At 41.8% G+C, this 14,848-nt stretch overlaps 1 protein-coding gene across 5 annotated transcripts in view; it reads right to left on the reverse strand.

The window, feature by feature from the left end:
* The window catches only part of chd6 (chromodomain helicase DNA binding protein 6), an 82,546-nt gene that overhangs the window by 26,533 nt on the left and 41,165 nt on the right, over positions 1 to 14,848 (reverse strand). For all 5 annotated transcript variants that reach the window (XM_069679032.1, XM_069679034.1, XM_069679035.1 and 2 more), the window contains exons 5-17: positions 10,809 to 10,962; positions 10,419 to 10,568; positions 9,962 to 10,027; positions 9,768 to 9,826; positions 6,639 to 6,756; positions 5,995 to 6,081; positions 5,720 to 5,857; positions 3,265 to 3,386; positions 2,710 to 2,953; positions 2,175 to 2,351; positions 1,830 to 1,973; positions 1,175 to 1,273; positions 2 to 158 (exon numbers count right to left, since the gene is read on the reverse strand). In XM_069679032.1, the coding sequence (XP_069535133.1) occupies positions 2 to 158; positions 1,175 to 1,273; positions 1,830 to 1,973; positions 2,175 to 2,351; positions 2,710 to 2,953; positions 3,265 to 3,386; positions 5,720 to 5,857; positions 5,995 to 6,081; positions 6,639 to 6,756; positions 9,768 to 9,826; positions 9,962 to 10,027; positions 10,419 to 10,568; positions 10,809 to 10,962 (1,715 nt within the window). The remainder of the gene's footprint in view (position 1; positions 159 to 1,174; positions 1,274 to 1,829; positions 1,974 to 2,174; positions 2,352 to 2,709; positions 2,954 to 3,264; positions 3,387 to 5,719; positions 5,858 to 5,994; positions 6,082 to 6,638; positions 6,757 to 9,767; positions 9,827 to 9,961; positions 10,028 to 10,418; positions 10,569 to 10,808; positions 10,963 to 14,848) is intronic.

A 14,848-nucleotide genomic window follows, 5' to 3' on the forward strand; every position in this document is an offset into this window, starting at 1 on the left:
CCTGTTATCAGGTAGGGGTGGTTGCAGCACTTGCGGAGCTCCATCATGGTGTTGATGAGGTTGGGCATGTTGTGCTGGTTGGCTCCTTTGGACAGGAAGGAGAAGTTCTTCTCTAAGATGGCTCGGTAGTACTTCTTCTGGATGTTGGTCAGCTCCACCTGCAGCAGGAACGAGAGGCCACAGTGGTTTTTTATATTTATTTAATCTCTGTCACCAAACTGTGAAAGTCTCATGATGATCCAGCTGATGGTTTGTGTCCCATGTAAATACTAGTGGCTGCTCTAAGAGCTGGTAAACACACTCTTGGTTTCCTGTTGTCATTTGATTTATTCAAAACCATTCAAAGAGTTTCTTAGTCACTGGACCTGCATCAGTTTGGACTATGTGAGCACTCTGGAGCAATTTGAGAAAACAAACAAACAATTTAAAAACGTTCAGTTGTGACATAGAGAGACCCGAGCTGACTGCACTGGCTTTGAGCCAGAGGCCTTTTGCTCTGAGGCAACAATTTCATCTCATGTAGAAATTAGTTGTGAATAAAAACACGAGAAAAGATTATTTGGAGGCGAGTGATTCACTTAAATTTGTTATGAATTAATTAATTAATGAAGCATTTGCTGTGATATCACACTAATCAGCTAAACAGAAGGAAGGGCTGCAGAAGCTCTTTCCAGCTCTGCAGTGTAAATATCTACCTATCTATACATATACACTCACATGTACAATCTAATGCAGTTCAATACTAGAGCACTGGCATGGATTCTGCTTTTATGTTTTGTTGAGAAAGTGTGTAAGTTTAATGCTGTTTATTACTGAGGCCATAGTTAAAGGTGGTGTTGCACTGAACTAAATTATATTGAGATGTGTCTAAAATTTTTTGTCCTCCCTATTTACATACATGAGGGGGCCAGAGTATTAGAAACATCTCTGAATATAACGCAGCTCAGAACAGCCCCACCGCCAATTATGACCTTGATGCTGAAATATCATTGAATTAACACCTCTATGACAGCGTAGAAAAAAGCCTGTACATTACAGGCAACATCAAAGCAAATCGTATGGCTGAGCTGGTGTATTGGATTACATTTGATTTTTCAGGTGTACCTAATGATGTGCCTGGTGAGTGTATATACTGTATATGTATATACTGTATCTAACCCACACACAGCCGTACCTCTATGATGGTCTCTTCTTTGGGCGCCAGGTTTTTCTCCACGTCGTCCTTCAGTCTCCTCAACATCATCGGTTTCAGGATGGCCTGAAGCTTCTTCACCTGTACGGGGAAACAGGAGGGGGGTGGGGGGGATATGAATGTTTCGTTCCTATTTTTTCTGTAGCGTCTTTCCTTCTCTTTGTTTGTTAATGAAGATTCTTCTTTCTTTGAATTTTTAGATGTCAGGAATAAAGTCAAATGATCATAAAATCCTCATCCACGTTCTATTTTTTCTTTTACCTGAACTTATTCTGAAAGTTTAACTAAATTCTCGATATTTGAACTTTATTCTCAAAACAACAATTTAAAAAAATCCTCGTCTCATATTATCTTCTCATGCCTGGACCTCGTTCTCTTCTGCAGTTTGTTCCTCTGAACGTTTTCTGATGTTGTAATGTTGTAATCTTTTTGTTTAAAACACATCTGATCCTAAACTAAACATCACAGGGACACAGAGCTACGGAGTCTGAGAAAAAGCAGTGTTTGGATGCATTTAATACAAACAAAACTACTTCCTGTTACTGCTTTTCACAGCAAAAGCTTTCCCACACAGACTTTGCCACGATGTACTTCATCTTCATTTTTGTTCATGTGTAACACGCTTCTCTCAACATACCTGCTCCTCAGTTTTCAGGTCTCCAAACTCCTCCAGGAACAAGCTCTCTGAGGGAAACTGCAGCGGCTCCAAGAAGTTCAACAGGCTGAACAACTCCTCCACAGAGTTCTGCAGAGGGGTTCCTGTCAGCAGAACCTTGTGTTCCTTTAGAAACATGCGCAAGAACGTATTCAAAGACAAGAAACATCAAACTTGCAGCTTGCAAAGACATCTATTCAAACTGATTTATCCAAGTGCAAAATAGAGGTATACAAGTATGACAGGTGTGCAGGTATAACGGTGGTCACTGATAGAGAATAACAGCCACATATTAGAAACATGCAGGTGCTGTAGAGTCACACTGACCAGGTTCATGAGTTTGAGCCCCTCCAACAGTTTGCAGTTCCTGTTCTTCAGTCGATGGGCTTCGTCGATCACCACGCAGCGCCAGTGCAGCTTCTTCAGCTCAGGACAGTCGGCCATGATCATCTCGAAGGTGGTGATCACCCCGTGAAACTTCAGCACGCCCGGGATAGTGTTACCCTGCAGGTGAAAGAGACAGAGACAGAGTGTTACACTTACATTATCCAGTGTAAGATGGGTTAAAGGATGGATATCATGCAGCTGTAACACCCTGTTTTAAGCCGGCCTAAATGTTTACTCTCATGAACTCTATCATGAAAAACAACAACACACAGGTGGAATAAATGTAACAGCACAGACAGATGAGTCACGACAGAGTACGTTTCCTTTCATTCCACCTCTGTTAAATCCTCGTGATGTTGTGACGTTCTCTTCTGAACAGAAATAAAAACACCCACACACACCTTCTACCTTCAGCTCTATTTATAAAGCCGCACACGCTGACTCATCCACCTTACACACTGCTTCACATGGCTACCTGTGTGTCTCTGTAGAACATCTCGTACTGCAGGATCATCTGCCGGCTGATCTGAGAGCCGTGATACACGATGACATTCATGTGCGTCCACGTGCGAAACTCCCGCTCCCAGTTGGTGATTGTGGACAGCGGGGCGATGATGAGGAAGGGCCCGCGGATCCCCATGCTGAAGATCTCGTACAGGAAGGTAATGGACTGGATGGTCTTTCCCAAACCCATCTCGTCCGCCAGGATGCAGTTTTTTCTGGGAAGGAATGCAAATGTATTCATAAAAACTTGTGATATTTACAAGGACTTTGCATCTTATCACCTTTAAAAATGGAGTTTGCAAAGTGCTTCCACTGACAAAACCAGGACAGGAAGGAAATCTAACTCTGAAACCCAAATCGATAAGTAACTTTTGTTTCACTAATTTGTTTCTATCAGCTTTAGTTCTAAGTGTTTGTTTTATTTACCACATTAACATTTACATATGAACGTATACAGATGTTTTCTTATATTCTTATAGACTGCCTTGACTGTCTCCAGTGTATTTACAGTGCATTCAGTTCTCACCTGTTGTACCAGTTGAACTGTAACCAGTTCATCCCCTCTAACTGGTATTCTCTGAGCTGGTTTCCGTTCCTGTAATCTCTGGAGCGATCCAACTTCTGCCACTTATCTGGAGCAGGACGCTCCTGCAACATCGACACACACGCATGTATTTATTTATTTTTAGTGCTGATATTACATTTACATAATACTTCTAGGGACATCTAATGACTTTAAAAGCATGTTTCATTTTCATCAGATGTTCCTCACTCAACTTTGTTTTACTTAACAAACAAACATGACACTGCCACACATTTTACTTTCGTTTAACCTAACACACATTATACCACATATAGTGTAAAAAAGTTCACGTGATGAGCACTCCCATTTCTGAGTGTGCCTGAACGTAGCAGTACACAGCAGAGCAACACACAACTACAGTTCAGTTTGCACCTCCGAAGTTGATTATCTGCTCATTTGGAAATAATTTTGTGATTTTTGTGCTTCAACCATGGACACATTCGTGTGTGACTTCCTGTTCGCAACGATCTGCTCTGTTTGAAGCGGCCTCCGTCAAAAATTAGACCAGGCACGTATCTTTAGCGGAGCAGAGCAGAGACACGCTTCTGGGACGCGCCGGAGACGGACCGAAGCGCGTGCTGTGGAATTACTATCACTTATTTGAATGGGCGCGATCGACTCTGGAGGTCGCGGCGCACACGGAACATGCCGGAGACGGATCCTGTGGAATGAAAGGTAAAGTGGTACTGGCTGCAGTTGTATCGCCGTACTTTTATGAGTGCTTATGCTCCGATACCCTATCAGTATTGGTGCATTATACTTCCTATTTTTCTCCTGTATAAATGCTACTTTTTTACATTTGTCTTGTTTACTTTAGATAATAAAAAAAACTCATTATAAACCCTTTGAAAGGTTTATGTTTCTGCCCCGAATCCTCCACAACGTACTGATTTTACCACCAAAAGAATCAGAAAAATATCAGATATTAAAACTATTTGTTGCCCCTGAAAAATCCAAAGCAAAAAATACGACATATTATATTGACAGAACTTAATTTGTCACGTCTCCCTCCTGCATCTCACAGAGCTGCAGAGACATCTTGCTGCTATTCAGAAAACATGTTTTCTCTTCAACATCCAGCAAAGCAAAAGTGCTGAAAGCCTGACAGACTGGTCTTAAGACTGAGGAAATGCACAAAATACATCTCTTCCACAAATCTGTATCCCGGCACGGCTGTGAGGAGGATTGTGGGTCAGAGCGCAGAAGATGTTTGACACTGTGAGGGTTTTCTAACCTCAATTTCATCTTCAAAGACAAACATGAAGTCAGAACTGATGGTGCAGCTGAAGAAGACACAGAAGCTCAGAGCAGTGATTGTGTTTGCACTCGTTAGCTCAGAACAGAAAACATGGCCGACGCTGTGAATCTGAGAGAGAGTTTGTGGGGATGTGGGCAGAGAAGCTCATCTGGGTTGCAGGAAGAGTTTGAGATGAAACATAAAGCCAAGATGTTGTTCAGCTTTAACTTTAATCTGCCCGCCAACATAAACTCAAAATGTAAACGATTTGTTGTGTAGTCTGCGTCCAGACATCTTAATCACCACCTACGTCTCCAAATCTGTTCTGCAGAAGCTCTGATAAAAGTGCAAAATAAACCGAGCAAATCGGAGCTTTTCAAAAAGAGGTCAGAGACAGGCACATGTGACAAATCTTTACATATTTTAGGGACTAAATATCTAATAGGTACAAAAAGTGTTTCAATGTCACCAGTCGATGTGTTCAGCCTGCAGCAGTGAAACAGGCTGTAATGGCTGCAACATAATCCTTGATGGATCAAAGTGTGTCCACTAAAAGTTCTTGTTTTGACCTTTTTGTTACAGAGGAAGATGCTTTTTTTAAACCACAAACAGTTGTTACATCGCTCTCTTCAAACACACCAGACTCCATTCACAAAAATGGTTATTTAACCTCACAGGACACAGGAGTGTTCTAATAGTCCACCGCTGCCTAGTAGGGTTATTTTTTGTGTTATTATGATGTGTTGGATCTGAGTTTATTGATTACACATTAAAGTCACACATTAACAATACAAATAAAGTAACCAATCTGAGCAGCAGTAGATCAGCACCACTCGTGTTCTGCAAAGTAAAATTACACTTTTTGTCAATGGAGTCTGGTGGCTAAGAAGATCTTTTAGTGGGCGTACTTTGTCAGCCACATTTCCCCCTCAAGGATCACTTTGCAGCCATTACAGCCTTTTTCACTGCTGTAAGATGAAGAAATCTACTGACGCAAATCAAAATCTTTTTGTTCTTAAGAGTCATTTAGACGCCAAACTATGTAGAAAAAAGGGCCCAGGTCTAAGAGCACTAGAACTACCATTCAATTTATCTCCTCTATAGCAAAATATTGTTTTCAACTTCACATCATTTTTGCTCTTCTCTTCTGTTCATACTCACCATATGTCTGAGGTCTGCTGGAAGTTTCTGGATCTCCTCGAACTCTTTGATCTTCTCGGGGTCCAGGTCCTCCTGCAGCTCCCACGTGGCCTCCTCGTACGAGAGGCTGCACCACTTCACCAGGTAATGGGTCACCTCCTACAACCACACACAAAAACACACAGACACACATGGTTGGTGTGCGTTTACGTGCATCAGTACTATGAGCGTACCACAGCGGGACCTTCAGTAATAACAGCTTTTAACCAGAGAAACACAGCTGTGAGAGCGCCCACCTCTCCGGTCTCTGTGTCTGTGGTAACAGCCACCTCCAGCACTCGGTCCACCTCCACATAGTCCGGGTTAAATAAGTCCTCATCGGGCTGGACAAAGACAGACGGAGAGAGAGATGGACAACAAAAGGTTATTAATTATTCATTGGGTAAGTGAGGAGACTGATCGAGCAATACTCAAATAATGCAAAGAATAAAAAATCTAAAAAAATGCCTTGAAATAAAAAAAAGTGGAAACCTGAAGGGTACACAGCCTCACATGAGAGGTTATTAATATCCTTCTCTGTCATTGGTAAATACATTTTGTAATAACTTATTATTGCCGGCACATAGACTGTATATAAGACAAAGCCACAGTAATGGAATGTTGTTTTCTTGAGCCAGAAGAGACCACATTTGGACAAGAGGAGCAAGAAGTTAGCATATGCTAAGTAATCAGCTAATGCTAGAACTAGCTTGGATAGCAAGGTCTGGCTCCATTCTTTATATACCTGAAGTTATAACATTTGTATCCTTTTAATCACTCTCTGAAGGCTGAGATAGCTTTGGTAACATCTTTGCTAGATTTTAAAACGCGTATTTGTCCAGCATTAAAAAAACAGGAGAAGATTATTCTTCTGTTGAAGACAACAAAGAGTAAATGTTACCTCAGTGAACAGGTGTTTCATCTGCGCCTGTTTGGTCCTGAAGCGTTTGATCTTCTGGTGGATTCTGGGATCTTTCTCCAGCTCCTCCAGAGTCGCCCATTTACAGTGTAGATACGAACTGCAAAACACAATCGCATGTTTTAAATAATGAAATTTAAATAATAAAGCTGCGTTTCATTATTGTTGTATCTATGAACATCTTTCCTTCCAGAATCGACTCGATCTAACACCAGAGCGAACAGGGAGGAGAAGGCGTTCTGCTTTAAATTAAGAAATAGACCATGTTTTATTTGACCAAAATGGGTTTTCAGGTCAGTCTTGGTGCTGTGTTTCACTGCTTTCAGGGTTAAACTAGCCTTGTTCTTATGATGGCAAAAGAACCAGTCGAATAAGAACTAAACAAGCTAATCGTAAACTTTGATGAACTATCCTGAGGGCGTTTTTTAGCCTCCTTGGTGCTGCATTATTCAGTAATCAGGACATTATAATGATTTAAAGTTGAGTAAAAAAAAGAAGTCAGGTTGCAGTTTACATCCATCAGTGTTTGTCACAGAATGACAGTATAACTGTGGCTGTGACAGAAGATAAAGCATTACGGTTTGTCTAAAATATGTGAGAGAAAACATCACCCTAAAACTAAACAGCAGCATAAGAAGGCCTACATTAATCTCACTCTCACTGTGTTTCTCTGCAGGTCATGTGATTGTCAGAAGACCTTCTCAACCGTAGAACTAAAAGGTACAAGAGAGGGGAGATATTTACAAATCGATCACAGGCGGTGTGGTTCTCTCGACAGATGAAAACATTTAAACCAATCAGATTAATTTGAATTCCCTCTGTGCATTCCTGAGACACCTTCCTCAGGAGATCGCGATATATGTGAGGTCACAGTGACCTTTAACCTAAGCTGTTCGACCACCAAAATCTCTGAGTCTGAGTGGACATTTGTACAAAATGGGGAGAAATTTCTTGCATGCGTTCTTGAGATATTGCATTCACAAAGGATGGGGAAATAACCTGAAAACACACTGCCTCCCTCCTCTGCTGCAGCCACACAGAGGCATTCAAAAGTTATGTCATGTATGTTTGTGACAGTTTGGACAATGATTTTTATCTTCATGCTCCACACATGTCAGTCTTACAGAACAGAAAGAAAGAGGAGGTCTCACTCTGTCATATTCTCACTGACATAGATTTTCCTGAGTCGATGGAAAGAAAGCAGATGTTGTTTCCATCGCTACAGTCTGACGCACCTGAATTAATCTATAAACCACGACCTATAAATAGACAAACATTAATGTCACTGTGTAGAGTACAGGCACTCAGCAGATATTAATGTATAATGATGATTTTTGCACTACAAATATTAAACTTGGGGCACTTTCCTGTAACTTTATAACTCCTGAATACATTATTTTAAATAAAGTGAAGCGGTTTGATCTCTGCATGTTTTATTCATCACTCCTGGGAATAAATTAGGATCATAATAATGATGGTGTATCTGTGCAGGACGTTACTTAAAGAAACAAAGTGCCGGAACTAAACAGGAAGCTCCCCAGAGATCCTCCGACTCAGAGAGAGGAGGGAAAACTCTGCGACTGCTGCGAAGCACTTTACCCACTCTGGAGACTAAAACACAGCTCGTGTGTGCAAAGCCGACTCGACTGGGAGGAATCAATGTCATAAAACTATTAACTAAGCAGCTCTAACAAAGTCGAGACACTCCATGAATGTTTTCATCGATCTGGAGGGCGACTTTAAACACCTCTTAGGCGGAGCGTGTGCACAGTGGTAACAAGGACTTATTGTAGAGTCACATGGGACTATTTTTAGGACATCTCTTTGATCGTGTCTTTAACCAGGTGGCTCCATAACCTTTGCTTAAAGAAGAGTTCATGTGTTGTCCCACAGTGCTCATAAAAACCTGTCAGCAACAGAACAGGGGAACGTTCAAACTGAAAATGGTGTGCAAGCTTTTTGAGGAATGTTTTCTCTCCTTTGGAGGCTGAATCAGAGGCTCAATCCTCTCAGCAGTGTCGAGTTTTTCACTAACCTAAATTAACATCCTTATCAATATCACAGTTACAGTAAGATAAGGACGCAGCTGGGGCTAACCATGCTAACGTTTAGCCTTGTATCACCATCACAAAGATATATTTGCCCTCTCTGAAACGTCGACAGAAACTGAATGTAGACGGGATTTTATGACACAGCAGCACACACATTTATTGCCTGTAAGATTTAAGTATTTGCATCATTTGCATTCATTGCAGCAATTATATTGCCTGCTGCAAACAGATAGATCCTGAGGGAAATTCAGGTATCCGGCAGCTTACAAGACACATGGAATGGCACATCTGTCACATGTAACAACACCTGTCCTATGCCCAGAAAAAAAAAAAAGACAAGACTAGGTCAAAACCCTGTATGTGGCTGACCACATCAGGTAAATGTACGCTTTTGAGGGCAATGTGTTACAAGGACTGTCCTTATGAGGCCGATGGCAACGTGTTTGAAAGCAGGTGCACGCTGCGGACGTAGGTGAGGACAGCGGACGAGCAGCGGAGGAGCAGCCCCACCTACTCCCGAACAAAGTGTCCAGAGCCATTTAGACAGAGAGTCACGTCAGTGGAGGTCCAATATGCTCCATGACCCGCCAATGGGATGTCGCAACTCTCTCTCTCTCTATGGCTCTGAAAGTACCGTCACTCACTCAGTCAGTCAGTAACGCAGGTACCGCGATGAGCAGAGTTAGTGCAAACAGTAAATGTGCACATTTATAACCACAAGTTAATGTTACAGTGTCTGAGAGAAAAAATGTGCATCTTTGCAAGATTTTAAATCTCATATCATCAAACATGTTCTTTGCATTTGGTCTGACAGCATCTTTACGGTTGGCTTAGTGTCAGACACAGTGGTGATCAAGTTCTGATCATTGGACTTTATGTTGGCTGATATTCTGCATGTTTTACAAACACATACAGCATAAAGAGGGGATGAATAAAACACCTGTGCGGCTGCATCTGATCTGAGCCAGTGGGCGGTGGATCGCAACATTAAACGGGGGGAACTCCGACGTGTGAATCGTATTTTAAAGCCAGTACATTTAAGTTATAAAGACAGACTCACAAATTTCTGTACTTGACGTAAAACTCCTCTCTGTCCTCGGCTTGGTCCTCTGATGAAGTCTGAGGAGAGAGACAGGAAGAGATGAACTGATGGGAGAAATAAATCATGTTGAGCAGCAGGAGAGGATCCATTCATTTCATTCATTCAGGAAAGTGTGTGTGTGTGTGTGTGTAGGTGTGTGTTCCTCCTTTCACCTCTTTCTTTGCTGTTCTGACAGACAGAATCTTCTCGATGATGTTGGCCTCGTCCTCCGGAGGCTCCTGAGGGAGACAAACAGAGAAGATGAGCCGACTGCAGAGATGAAGGTCGGTTCGCTGAGCGAGACAGCGATGAATTAAAGAGAAAGAGCTGAAAAAACAGAAGCTCCTCGCATCATTTAAAATGTTAATTTTCACACTCCGTGTTTATATCTATGATGAACAGCTGAAACTGCGGCCTTAAAGCAGCTGTTGTGACAAATCTGTGAGTCCAAATCGCTCAGCCCTTCGTCCAACACGTTTGCAACACAGACACATTCTATACTTTAATGTTATTATAGGACTAGTGTTTAACTTGTGCTTTAAAAACAATGATAAAGCAGCAGGAGACAAGAAGTAAAAGTGAAATAAAGAGAGAAGACATGGAAATGAGGAGGTCTGCGTCTGTCCTTACCTCAGCCTGCCATGCCAGAGCCGTGGCGTTGAGCGCTGAGATTCTCCCGGCTCCAAGAACTGCGATCGTCTCCCCATCATCGTCCACCACCTTAAAGTCCAGATCCTCGTTATACTTCCTCCTCTTGACCTGTCGTCCTGAACGCCGCTTCTGAGGAAGAGGAGGGGAGAGATGAACAGAAAGATGAAGATGATTCAGACGGGAAGAAAAAGGGAAAGAAAGCCCTAAAGATAAATTAGAGAAATGTTTCATTTGCTTCTCCTTAACAATTTAAATCCAATCTTTCTGATGGAGTGAAAACTGGAGTGGCACTGGTGGACCCGTGGAATTCTGATGTCACTGCTCGTAAGGGTTCACTAAATGTGTTCACGATGACACCAGTGTACTCACGGCATTATCCAGGGGGTCCTGGCTGTCGTCTCCTCCCATGTTGAGGGCCGACATTGAGGTAGTGTCGTCACTCTCCGCCCCCTCCTGGACAGCCGCCTGCTGGTTTCTCCTCTTCCCCTTCTTCTTCTTCTCCACCGGCGCTGCTCCAGGATCTCTGCGAGGAAGAGAAGGAGGAGTAATTAGCAGCTCTAGTAGACTGCGGCAGCGTTTCCTCTCTGAGCCGGTGGATGGAAAGGCAGATCAGCTCGCAGAGGATTTAAAGAGAGCAGGTTGAGATCTCTAGGTGCATTTATTTCCTGATCAACAAGACAACAGCTGGTTAATCAATGAGACGAAACAGCCACAAGAGTAGAACACGCTTTGGACCATTAGGCTGACCACTAATACCAGTTTGTTTCTGATTGAAAATGCGTCTGAATGACTATCAACAGGCTGACAGCGGATCTGTGGAGGTGCTTCTTTCAGGGCTGATTTGTATTTGTGGCAAAATAACATATTTTGTTTTCACAGACAGCGATGAGGCAGCGAGAGCCTCTTTATCTTATATTACATGTTGCATCTCAGATTAGGTGGAGCGAGCACGTTGGGAGGCATTTGATCAAATCATTCAGAGATTTAATTTGATTGCTTTAAGTGGAACATAATGAGCATGAAGTCTCTGGAAAACAACGAGGATGTGAAGATTAATATCATTCGATTGTCGAGGAGTGATGAGGAGGAGGTGGAGGAGGGAGACAAAAAAACAATTAGGACACTTCAACAACAACTACACACCAGCTGATATCCAAACACACACCTCGAACCAGGGACATCCTCCGTTAGCTACTCCAGCTCCAATGTATAATCATCATAATAAATATAACAGAGGATATTAGGGAACAAGAGTGTGACAGAAGCACACAATCATCTCCATCACGTGTTCCAGCTTCTCTCTCTGAGTTTGTGTTTTTGGTTCATATTTTCGGTTTCATGCAGGAGAGCCACAGATGACTCATTTTATGACCCGTGTTTGAACTCGTTCTTCAGACTGTCACTAATTAACCTCAGAGAGAGAAACTGTGTGCGTGTCTGAATCACAGCTGAAGTCTGAACATTTATTCTCCTCTATTAAAATAAACTGAATATCTTCGGACATCATCCCGAGCTTTTGGAAACACTGAGCTACACTTTATTTACCATTTTCTGACATGTTTTGGACCAAAAAGCTTCTCAAATGATCCAGATTTATTCATGTCATCATGCATGAACTGTTTCCACATCCTAAACATTTAAAAATGTAAAGACAAATGATAAGACATAGAAGAATATTTATATGCATTTCCATTTATTTCTGCATTTATCTGCTCTTTTATTTTTGTAAAAATATATTTATAATCAATTTAAAGCCTGGGCAGGAAGTCCCGCCCCTAAAGGCAGCTGATTGTCAGGTTGTTGTTTTTTTAAAGGAAGAGCAAAAGCAGCAGGGTAAAAAAAACGGACGTGTATAAAACGAAATGACATTATGTAAAGAAAGAATGAATGAATAAATATATGACACCATAAGTGCAACACAAATTCCACAATAAAAGCTGTCAGGCCACAAAAATCACATCTCAAAGTGGAGTTTGGGTGTAATGGTTTGATTTGGGCAGAGGTACACAGACACCTTTTTAATTCTAAGAATTGTATCTGTTATCTTTAATATTCCTCCAACACAAGTCAAAATGTTATCTTACATTTTAATTATTAAGGTAAAATAGCATAAACTGCAAACTTTGCTACACCTTTAAAGCCTGATTTATACGTGTACATCTAATCTACGCAGAGACTACGCAGTATAATAAATGGGCTGCTGACTGCATCAACTAATCAATTAATTTCATCATCGATTAGTTGGGTCTATGTTATGATGCACCGCATGCGGCTGTGAAAACGTCACAGAGGGCAGCCAGCCAATGCCGCAGCTTGTGTAGCTCACGTGATGAGTTACAGGAAGTTATGCCAGCTCCGGGCTCCATTGGGACAAACATAACTTATTTTTCAATGAAGAGTATCTGTTTGTTGTGCAATGCTGATGGTGTGTCCGCCTCCGGTAGATTAGTGTCCGTTTACGCGGACAAACGCACGATTACGGACCCGTTTCTAACGTTCATTTAAAAACAGACATAACGGACTGAAACTCCGTCTATTTTCTCTCCTCTCCGTTTTGTGATGGGCCCATAGCCGGGTCGCTGAGAAAGCAGCGGAGGACAGTATATCGTGATAGTAAAGCTGTTAATAAGCTAACGCCACTGGTAAAGCTAATTTAACGCTAACTCTTGATAAAGCTAATGCCCAGCCTCATTTAATCATCATGAAATGGAGAGAAAACTGAAGGAAAGTATATCTGTCTGTCACATTGTATTTAAGTTAACTTGTAATCGTGCGTTTGCCTGAACAGGGTCATGATGGAGTTTGAGGCATTAATGTTTAACAGCAGTAACTTTAACTGAATTACTGAAAAATATGAACTCAAGATACGCCTACGCCATCATCTATACCACTTATCCTGGTGTAACCCTTTGGTGTTTATGTGAAGCTCACAAGTGGACCAATCACAGCTGTTGTGGTCTGTAGTTTCTGTTAACGTGCACATCAAGCTACCACGTGGAACCCGATATATACCATAAATCAAGTTTAAGGTGCTATGGCATATTTTCAGTGTAAAGCAGGATTAGGAATAAACAGCAGGATGTTTCTCTTTAATGCTGCCTGATTAATTAGCTCTCTCTACCATGGACTTTAAGACGTCACCATTGATACATTAGAAGTCATATTCTTGTTTTAATAAACTCTGAGCTGCAGAGAGCGACTTTGGGATTGTACCGGCAGCTGTGAACAAAGCGGGAGAAAAGAGGTGTCGTGTCCCAGATTATTATTTTAAAGTGAGCAGAGAAAAGACAAAGACAGAGATAAAGATGGACTTAAATCTGCCCCACATGAGGATTTTCTAATCTCCCTGTGTCTGCTGTTACCTGAACATGACCTGAAACTGAACCGACCTGGTGGTGAACCTCAGTCACTCTTCCCTCCTCTCTCTCTCTCTCTCTCTCTCTCTCTCTGCTTTCATATCATCGCCTCTGTTTTTTTCATCTCTCTTCATCCCTTTTTATTCCTCTCTCTCTCTCTAACACTCATTGACAACTTTTATCTCTCATCCATCCTCTGTTGACGTTCACATCAGTGACTCATCTTTTCTCTTTTATTCTCACTTTATTTCTAACGTCTTGTTCTTTCTCTTCTTCCCACTCTTTCAGCTTTGATTATATTTCTCTTCTTCTATCAGAGAAGACTGACTTTTTTCTTTGTTTCTTTCTTTTCATTCTCCTTTTCTTTCTTCTACAATAAAGTTTCATGACGCCTAAGAAATCAAGCAGAAGTATATTTCCAAACTACACTTTGATTACCAATCCACGACACAACTTTAAAGGAGAAATTCATCCCTGAAAAAAGCCACTCTCAGTCAAAGCTGGTCTCTGTAATCGATAGAAGCAATAATTTTTTAAATTGGCAGCATAGCTGTGGAGAAAGTTGTACAAACAGCTCGTGGTTTCGCCCATTCTACATTCCTAAAACACCCAGCGTGCATTGCGGCCCTCCCTCTGAAAGGAACGGCTCGGCGAGAGACGCTGGAATACTACCGTTTCACCGCTCATAGCGGTACAGAATCCAAAATACGACGAGAATACACCGGTGGATCGTCTAAAAAAACTTCAGGTCTGCAGTCTACATTTCAAACCTGATGATTTTGAACGAGACGTGACATCGGAGGCAGTCGTCCGAGATTGAGGAAGTGTAGTTTAGCGAGCTCCCTCTGCCAGATGACGCGTTTTAAGGTTTTCCAGGGCCCATTGGAGAAGTGGACAGCATCCTCCAAAGGCACAGAGGCAAATTGCATTTTTTTCCTACCATAATGGCATTAGCTTCCCATAATAGCATGATAGGACAGAGGTTTAACATCGGTGAACTGGCCCTTTAACCCTGCAATAAAGCATCAGCACGTCTGTTCTTCTCGAATTTTT

Source organism: Semicossyphus pulcher, unplaced genomic scaffold (genome assembly GCF_022749685.1).
Source record: "Semicossyphus pulcher isolate SPU_LCO1_2020_fin unplaced genomic scaffold, fSemPul1.0.p SCAF_3, whole genome shotgun sequence".
NCBI lineage: Eukaryota > Metazoa > Chordata > Actinopteri > Labriformes > Labridae > Semicossyphus > Semicossyphus pulcher.